Below are 9,871 nucleotides of genomic sequence, written 5' to 3'. Positions count from 1 at the left end.
CTATGCAGGAGCCGTGCCAGAAGCAGGAAATGTATCAGCATGATAACAGCCAGAGAGAAAACGAGGAAGAAAAAAAATAAGAGGAAAGAAGACGTGTGTGTGTGTGTGTGTGTGTGTCCTGAAGTAGAGCAGCTGTTTCGTGACACATCATGCAGATGACCAGTCTTCCTCTTCTAACCACCTCCCATTAGAGGATAATGATTTCCTTTGTGCTGCAGAAGCGAAAGACCGGTCTTCCTTATAGAGCAACAGGAAGTAGCACGTGGGCTCTGGCTCCTGGTGACCCCTGCTGTAGAGCCTTCTATTCACAGCGAAGAGCCGAGAAACTTCAGCAGAAGTGTTCAACAGAGGGGAATTTACTGCACGGTCACACAAACGGAGAGATTTTGTCAAGAGTGTAATCATAATTCATGTCTAACGATGAGAAATAAATCCCTGTTTTATCAGTCTGCTTGGCTCTGTTACAGAAAACAACTGGTGTGTCAGAGCATTGCTTCTCGGTGACCRCTTGATTGCCGTTTCGAAAATAGCATCTGCTTTGATTAAAGCAATTTTGACAGAGGAAGTGGGGAGATTGTTGAACAGTGATTGACGTCAACATGTTAGGATCCAGCAAGATTTTTGTTTTATATAAAAAAAACAGGAAGTCTTTGGAAATAATGCAGCTAAACGAGGCCTAAAGGTGGGCTTGTTGTGCAGCTACTTTGGGCCTCAGCAGCTCCTCATTTTCCTCTAGTGGTTAAAACAAGATTTTATGTCTGTGCCTGTTAGCAAAATGTCTCGTGAACTACTGAACCTTATTTAGGGAAACAGAAAATGTACGAGTCATTTGTTACAGACCACGAGATGTTTATTCATAACTTTAGCATCCAAGGTGRCAGACGATGAGTTCCTTTAAGAAATATTAGCTGATTTAAAACAGTGTTTGTATGTGATTTGCCACATTGAAGCTAAAACAGGAAGAGTTGAAACAGCAAAAGCTCTGGTTTAAAAAGACAAAAACACTCGAGACATCAGCTGAACAAGTCAATGTGATGCTTTATTCATGAGTCTAGGACCATATATATATATATAAAAACACTGTATAAATACTCTATATATTCTACTTCCTTCTGTAATCTCAATAACAAATATAAAATAATATTTTTAAAAAAGCCACATGATTATATTTAACAGGCTGTACAAAAATAAATAAAAGTTTGGATATTCTAGACAAAATAGAAAAGAGAAACAGCCTTCGCAGAAGGCAGGAGAGACTTACTTATGAAGTATTAGCAGGAAACAAGTCCCTCATTAGGTACACACACACACCCACACACACACACACACACACACACATACACAAACACACAAACTCTCCTCTTTGGTCTCTTTGAGTTCCCTCATTGAAAGCTGAGTAGGTGAGGGCAAGATATGGCTAAAAGACTGAGGCTTTTTTCTTAAATGAAGTGAAAATAATGTGCCGCTGGCAAAAAGGAAAAAATAAAACAAAGGTGAAGTGCTTCAGGTTTGTGATAAATAAACACAATGAGATATCTTATTTTCCATACCTGATGGGGTGAGAAACTATTCTCTCTCACTTGTTTCTTATTAGACTCTGCAGAAACCTCCAGCCTACATCTGATTGGTCCGTCCAGCCCAGCTTGGACAAATATATATATATACAGGAATAACACGCACAGACACTCACACGCACACCCAAGCATGACGTTAGCACCAACTTTGTGGGAAACGTCCAGCCATCATTAGAGAGTAAGATGTGCCGCCGCTGACGGACAGGCGTCGACCTGCCGACAGGTAAAACGTTATCATCACAATCTTTGAGGGCTTATTCGTAGCTCTGGATGTAAACATTTGTCTTTTTTTAAGATTATTTGTAGGGAAAAAAAGGGAAGACCATGGAGGGTTTCGGGCTGGGATGACAGGAGTTCAGGTCATAGTTGTTGTCTTTTAGCAGGCGTTTCGAATGCACATTTCCAGCAAAGGTCGCGGCCGGTTCTTCGTGTCGCAGCTGTCGTGGGTCAACGTCTGTCCGCCGTGCCCGATGCAGTGCAGCTGGCGCTTGCGGAAGCCCCGGCCGCAGGTCCTGGAGCACTCGGACCACTCGCCCAGGAGCCAGGAGGGGCATGGCTGGGAGCTGCAGGACCGCGACACCAAAGGACGAAGCTCCTCCGGACAGTCTCTGGACGAATGACCCTGGGAGTCCAAACACACAACCTCTCTCTGCTGCACGCCGCCTCCACACGACTGGGAACACGGACCCCACTCCCTCAGAGTCCACTCGGCTCCGCCGACCTCCCGGATGGCGTTGATTGACTGCCAGCGCCCTCCGTTGTTGGGGGCTGCAGCAGCAGTGTTGGGTCGAGGGGCGAAGAAGCTATACTTGACTCGGGGCCTCGGGGCCTCGCCCACAGAGAGCACCTGGATGGTGAGGGGTTCTGGGAGTGGGCTGAAGCTTCGGAGGCGCTCCAGGACAGCAGAAGAGCCACTGTATCTCAACAGCGATCCCCGAACGGAAATATCAGTCTCCAAGGTCATCAGTTTGTAATCGCCGTTTAACAGATAGGTTCCGTCCTGGCGCCGCACCGCCAGATAGCTGTTATCCTGGCGACCGTTGCCAGGAGCTCGCTGTTTGATGTCCACGAGCGTGGCACCAGCAGGGATGGTTACAACATCCTGATAACCGGGCCTGAAACACAGATAGTTGGAGGACAAACTCAGACATGAAAAGGATTGTGACGCGGAGGCGGCTAAGGTCTGACAGCAAGGGTTTGTGTGTTTACCTGGCATACTCCAGGGAGCCTGAGACTTTTTTACAGGTGGATCCGTCCCCGCCACATAGGCCGCACTTATCGAAGCGCCGGCTGGAGCCGATGACACGATCACAGCCGGCCTTGACACACTGACCTTGCACACAAACCGAGGTGGAATCTGGACTGCAGGGCGTTCCATCGGCCACCTGGGGTCAGCAGAGAGACAAAAACAGAACTGTYATGAAAAAGATCCTGTCCAGTTGTGGGTCTAAATCAGTGTATGAGCTGATATGAGATAAACCAGCAGAATATGTTTTACTTTAAACACACTGATAATGTAACAAATAGAACATATYATTGACTCACTTTGGATTTGAGGACAAAGAAGTACCCAGTCCCCTTGGCCTGGCACACTAGCTTGCAGCGGTCTTTGGGTGAAACTCCGACATATTTGGGCACCCACTCGACACCTTCGCCTGAACCCAACGACACTTGGGCCGACATGTCGTTGTGGGCCAGACACTGCTCCTCACGAAACGACAGGCCTGAGTAGGAGAAACAAAGACGACGGTTCAAGACGGTCTGAAAGCATTCATCAAATCTCGATCCAGATTCTGGCTGCAGGCAGCGGGTCAAAGCCTCTTACCGTTGGTGTCAGGGCAGGCGTCGGTGTTACAGGAGCGGTACTGGATCCTCTTGCCTTCACAGTATTTGCCTCCATTCTTCGGCACAGGGTTGTCACAGGCACGGAAAGAATACTGCACCCCTCCCCCGCAGGTCCGAGAGCAATCGCCCCAAGGACCCCAAAGACCCCAACCACCATTAACGGGAGTCTAACAGGGATAGAGATATTCAACTTTAGAATAACAGCAGCAGTAAAAGTGAGCCATTTTGAAGCAGGATTAGAAAATTATCTGGTTTTCTACCTGATATTCGGTGGCCTGACTCTTGTTCAGACACTGTCCAGCCAAGCAGAAGCCATCGTTGCCGCACGGCGTCCCATCGGCCCAGGGGAAGTTCTTGGTCTGGCACACCAGCAAACCGTTGGTGGAGGTGACGGTGCACCACAATGCGGCACACATTGTGCTCAGGTCCTGGCAGTGCTGGGAGTCCTCACCAAAGGTCAGGCGACACTGATGGTTGGCGTCGTAGACCCTCCCTGGCAGAGGCTGGGGCAGCGGCTGAGGCTTTGCCGGCTTATCTAGCAAGCACTGACCATGGCCGTTGTCCAAGAAGCTGGTGACCATGAGGGCGGAGCAGGGAGACCACGGATCCCTCTGGTCCAGGTTGGCCAGGGTGGAGGCCATCATGTGGGAGCTCCAGTGGAGACCATTGACACCGGAACACAACTGGGAATCGTCATGAGGCATGTTGAAGACATGACCTGGAAGGCAGCAGATATTTTAGCAACTGTAGTATTTATGTTCACGCTACTTCACAATATATTTTAGTGCTCTTACCCAGTTCATGAGCCACCGTGAAGGCTGCCTGCAGTCCATCATCTTCAATAATGGAGCAGCTTCTGTCCGGGTCGCACACGGTGCCAACATCTGCCATCCCCAAGGTGTCGCAGGAGTGAGCACCGCACAGATCCTAACCAAACATCAACAGAACATTAATAAACGTGTTCTTAATTCATTACCTGTCTAAAAAAAACCACTCGAGCCACCACTTACGGTTCTAGTGAAGAGCACGGCCGTGTCRTAGTGCTCCGGGTGGCGGTCGCTGGGCGGATTGTGCTGCCGCTGCCACTGGCAGAAGTTGCGGAGGGTCACGGCAGCGTTGGAGGACACCTGGGGGCCTCGCTCCTCTTCGTAGACCACCAGCAGCTTCACCACTGCCAGGCTGATGGAGTTGTGGATGCTCGGGTGGCGGTAGAGGTGCGCCGCCACCGCCATGATGGTCAGGAGGTAGGATTTGAGGCCTGCGCCGTGAAACTCTGCCATGGACTGGTCGGCCACCAGCATGATCTCCAGGTAGCGAGGTGTGGAAACGAAGCGCCTGGTCCTGTGGTGGGCTGAGGGGAAGGGGGACGGAAAGGTCAGACCTATCCTGGACTACAGTTGTTCAGAAAATAAGCAACAGGAGTCTTCAGGTTGGGACTCGGTGCCACTCATTAGCAGTTCCTCTTTTATAGGATCCATATTATTTCACACACAAACACAAAAAATTTTAAAGAGTGAAAAAATACAGTTGAGAGACTAAACCCTTTAAACTCTGTGAGGTTAGTMCCAGTGAGTGAGTGCACACCCCGCCCTCCCCTCCCATTACTCTGGCAGTGCTGTCAAGAGGTAGCTGAGTCCAACTCTGCAGCTCTTGGCGCACAGGCAGCTCCAGCTGACAGCAGTTTTCTGCACTGATTGAAATCTGGTTTTATTTAGTTGTTTGTTTATTTCTGATGGTTGCTTTGAGGGTTTCGGCTGTAATGAAATTAACTAAAATATTTAAAATGTGTGCACTTTTACCTGTCTGTTCCGCGTCAGGAGCTCCAGGTTTTGGCTTGGCCYCTTTCTCCAGATTCTTTGGCACCCTCTCCTCGTCCTCGCTCACCCCGCACTTGGAGCTGCCCTCCTCGGCCAAAACTGCGCGACTTCTCCGGCGGACCATGTGGACCTCCTCCTCCTCCTCTCTGCCCTGGAGGTCGGCGGAGTTCAGCGGCTGGATGAAGTACTCCTCACCCTGGAAGTAGAAGCCGCCCGTGAGGCCGCGGCAGAGGTTGAGCGCGGCAGAGGAGCGCTCCTCTCCGTTCACGGTGCCGGAGAAGAAGCAGCCCGGTTCCGCGCCGCTCCTCTCGGGCCCCTGCGTCGGGTCGGACTCGGGGCTCCCCACGACGTGGAAGACGAACCCCGGCGCCAGGAAGGTCTGGTCTGGCTCAAGCTGCAAAACCAGCAGCTTCCCGAACACGTCCAGCCGGTACGCCCTCATCTCCCCCTGCTTCTCCCTCTCCTCGGGGGACAGAGTCCGCCACGGTTCGTGTCCGCTCGCCGGGTCCAGTCGGACCGGGACCACTGTGCTCTCCTCCCAGGCRCTCCGGGCTGCTCCCACCCACAGAACGGCAACCAAACCAAAGGAAAACCACATCATGGAGACGTGAAATCCCAAAAACAAAATGTTTCCACAAAACTTCCAAATTACGCACAGCCTAAAACAACAAACCCAGTGGAAAAACTCTTACAAAACAGAAGTCCCTTTTTAAATGGGAGGGGAAAAAAAACTGAATCTGAGCAGTCAAGTCCCAACAAAGTCCCTCTCTGTCTCCAAAATACTTCTAAGTTCTGCTCCTTTACTCTGTTGAGCCGTTTTCTCTGTCCTTCAGTCGGACCCGAGCCGGTCCGTCCTTTATATACCTTCTTGTCCCGGGACCACCCCTTTCCTCTTTGAGTTGAGAGAGGGGCCAAGTCCCGTGCGCAATGAGGACCTGGATCAGATGCCAAAACATTCAATCATTCTGAGAATCTGCACACAAGAGTTACGCACACGCGCGTTTATTACACAGTCAGAACTAAACCTCAACTTCAACTTTAAAAAAAAAACAACAACAACCTCAAACGTCTTTTCAGAATGTTATTTGAATAAAAGTGAATTTATTGGAGTTTGAAATGAAGTGACAGGCAGAAATGTAGATCACGCCGGGCTTCAGCCTGTGCCAAGCCGGCTGTGGCGCGCCATCACCGGCTTCCAGCAGCTCAACTCCCGGGGCACAGAGAGCGTAAAGGGGCCGCCGAGGGCTTAAGGTGGAAACGATGTATCCACCAGAGCTCCTCTGCGTTCTGATGAAGGCACCAGTAGCCCCTGTCCTCCTGCTTCTCCCCCCTCCTCCTCAATTTTTTCTTCCTGTCCAACAGACGGCAATAATTTTATTGAATCAGTATAAATCGCTAAAATATAAGAAAAAAAACATTTATCAGACTAATATAAGACATTCATAATAAAGACACAAACGTCTAGGAACAGAGCCCCACTTAAGGTGCATCAGTTTGTCCGTAAAGATCACAAAATTCCACCTTAAAAACTCAGGACTGAAAAAGGACCAAACTGCAATTCAACGTTTTCACCGCCAGGTGGCGCCAAACACTAAATAATGTGTTTAAACGGAAGCAGGAGCTTTTTCAGACAATTCACGCCGCCTGTCAACAGGTGGCGCTTCTGCATCACAAATTGACAACATCGTCCTCACCTTGTCCCTGAGGCTGAGCCTGACCAGTGTAAAGAAGCAGCTCAGTTCAACGGTTTGAGTCGTGATCATCATGACCTCTAACCTCATGACAGGGAGCTAACCTTACCGTGGACCAGTTGTTAGTCTGTTCGTGCATCTCCAAGACCACTAGATAGGCTACTTGGCGGACAAGAACCTCCCTCAACCAAGAGGTAACAGTCCGACTTTTTTCAGTTTTCAGTTGACTTTTATTCACATGTGCCTGTTTGTCCTTTATTTGATCTTCTTTTGATGTTCCTGGCTATCAGCTGATGTACCTACTTTCAAGTCAATTGAAAGCATCATCTTAAAATAGTTTGATGAGGATTAATTTCATATTTACACTATCTGGACTTTTGGGTGGCATGGTTGCTAGAACTGTGGCCTCACAGTGAGATGATTAGATAGAATCTAGGCCTGGGTGGAGTTTGTTTTCTCCTGGTACTCTGGTTTCCTCCCACAGACCAAAAACACACGTTAGGTTAACTAGTAACTCTATTGTCTCTAAGTGTGGCCCTGTGATGGACTTGTGACATGTCGGCACAGTGACTGCTGCACCAGTGTCAGTGTGTCACAGAAAGGAGGAAGCGGGTAAAGRTGATGGACTGATGGCTAAAACCCTGCCAATATAACCTAACAGGTTTAATTAGTAAAAACATTCTATCTTTAGCTATTAAAAAGCCAAACCTCTTTATTAAAGTTTGAGAATGTTTAGGCTTACTTCTGAACTCCTGTCCTTCAGCAGCTGATGACATGATTCTTATTGACAGAACTTATGATCTACTCAAACTGAAAATCATGGAGGAATATTCAAACACAGAACCCAGACAGTCACAAAAACGTCTAAATTCTGCCAGTTCAGACCCCTGCATGTCTAAATTTGTCTTGTATTTGAATATAAGTGAAAAGATATTTTACATTTTGTAAAATTAATTTTAATCATCCAAAAAATAAAAAATAAAAATGCAGAAATGACTCATTTTTTTAAATTAAATTTTTGTTTTTCTTCTTTTTTCATGTGATTGTTGCTGAAATAAAAATCCTGTTTCAACTTTTTGAYGAGGTGATTTAAGGCACAGACACAAAGGTGTTTAAATATATAGATTTTATTTACATATATTCATGTGGATGACTAGAAAAGTAAACACTATATTCTTACATGGGATTGTTTCAACACAGTCACATCCCTCAGTTAAATAGTAATTTGATACAAAATTACTATAATAAATAAAACTCATCTGATTGCTTCTGTTGTTTTTTTTTTTTTAATTCACACATCAGTCGTACAAACAATAAATTACAAGTTCAGTGCTGCGTTTCTGTCACTCAGTGAGACGATTCCACAGCAGAGGAGCTGAAAGATGTTTGTTTTACAGAAACATTAAAAGTTGGATTGTTTTATGATATTTATGTCTCTACATTTGTCTTAATTATGATTTAGGGCTGAACAATGTATCAAAAACGTAATGTTTTTGGAACATCAATGTCAGAAAGGAGAAAAACAAAATACAGACACACAAGRCTTTTGGCCATTTCGATAGCCTGCAAGTAGATGGAGAAACACACAGAAAAAGAGCAAATTTTCACTTGAAATCACCCTGAACACACACAAGCTCCTGGAAAAATTATTAGATTTGGCCCACACAGGCAAAAAATAAAAATAAAAATAAAAAAATAAAAAACAGGTTCTAATCCTCCACAACGATTTTGAAAATTTAGAGAAAAAAAAGAATAAAGAAATTATTGGGCAAATTATTAAAATATTTCTTATGACACTAGCAAGGCGACTCACTCCAGGAAGCTAAAAACCTTTGCAAACCAGGGGTGGCACCACGATGAGGAGCCAGAGGGGGCAACAATCACCATTAAAACCTTGGTGCCCCCCACCCCCCCCACCCCCACACACACACTGGCCAGAAAGTTTGATCCTCAAGTCTCAAGCTTTTGCTTGATGTGCATTTCTAATTTCCCATAGCTGTTTAAAATTGATTGAACCTCAAGTATAAGAACAAACATTGTTTTATGGTATTAGGAGTTAAAAACATAAATATAAATCTGGTCCCCCTGTATTGTCATTTTTATCCTTCTAAATATAACAATATAAACAAACAAATTTCCTGGAATTCCATTTTGGGACCACCCCAGATTAAAAAAAAAACAAAACTCTGGAGATGCCTCTGTTGTAAACGTTTTGAACCGTTTTAGACTGATAAATGGGCATGTTGCTGAAGCACATAGAAAGTGTGGCTTTACTGCAGATATTGTTGAAATAATTAACAATATCAGGATGGAACGCTTCTTAATTTCGTGCAGCACTAATGTTAACACATATAATCTGTTCTTTGAGCATGGAGCTGTGTTCTGACCTGAGTTGTGTTTTGTCTCGTTTTCTTTCTTTTTTTCCTGCATTGTTGCCAAATAGGTGAGGAAAACAGAACAAGCCAATTATTTGAACAAAATCACAGGAAGGAGTCTAACTCACTTAAATGTTTCTGATTCTGTGGCTGGTTCTGTGAGAGCTGAGTTAATGTTGCCGGGTCTGCTCCTTATATTTTACACCAGTAAACTAACTTTTTATAGAAGACTGTTATCTAAAATAAGCTCTTCTTAAAGAAGATCTGAATGTGTTTATTTTTGACTGATTTTCAAAATGCAAGGTAGGAACGCAGAGACAAGTGAAGATTTTTCTCCTTTTTCGTGTTTAAAGGATTGGTTAGTAAGAAAAACAAACTTKTTCTTGAAGGAAATTTTGAAAAAAGTGAAAACATTCAAGTCACAAATTGTCACGTCACTTAGTTTTATGCGAGAAGAAGCAGAAAAACGTAAAAATAATCAAAYATTAAAAACCAAACTGCTGTGACATTTAAAAACAAACAACAAGCCAAATTAAAAACACATAAAACATAAAAACGAAATTTTAGTG

At 45.6% G+C, this 9,871-nt stretch overlaps 1 protein-coding gene across 1 annotated transcript; it reads right to left on the bottom strand.

Annotated features, from left to right (window-relative positions):
- Positions 1-1,018: 1,018 nt before the first annotated feature.
- Positions 1,019-6,084, bottom strand: adamts1 (ADAM metallopeptidase with thrombospondin type 1 motif, 1). Its single transcript, XM_014018549.1, has 8 exons — positions 5,219-6,084; positions 4,430-4,770; positions 4,214-4,346; positions 3,680-4,137; positions 3,400-3,586; positions 3,120-3,298; positions 2,784-2,959; positions 1,019-2,689 (listed from the first exon to the last, which is right to left on the bottom strand). The coding sequence occupies exons 1-8, from the start codon at positions 5,835-5,837 to the stop codon at positions 1,951-1,953; spliced, it is 2,832 nt and encodes a 943-aa protein (XP_013874003.1). The 5' UTR covers positions 5,838-6,084; the 3' UTR covers positions 1,019-1,950.
- Positions 6,085-9,871: the final 3,787 nt, after the last annotated feature.

The sequence above is a fragment of the Austrofundulus limnaeus genome, unplaced genomic scaffold (assembly GCF_001266775.1).
Source record: "Austrofundulus limnaeus strain Quisiro unplaced genomic scaffold, Austrofundulus_limnaeus-1.0 Scaffold195, whole genome shotgun sequence".
Classification (NCBI taxonomy): domain Eukaryota; kingdom Metazoa; phylum Chordata; class Actinopteri; order Cyprinodontiformes; family Rivulidae; genus Austrofundulus; species Austrofundulus limnaeus.
The sequence above is the reverse complement of the archived record's forward strand: the minus strand, read 5'-3'. Positions and strand labels throughout refer to the sequence as shown.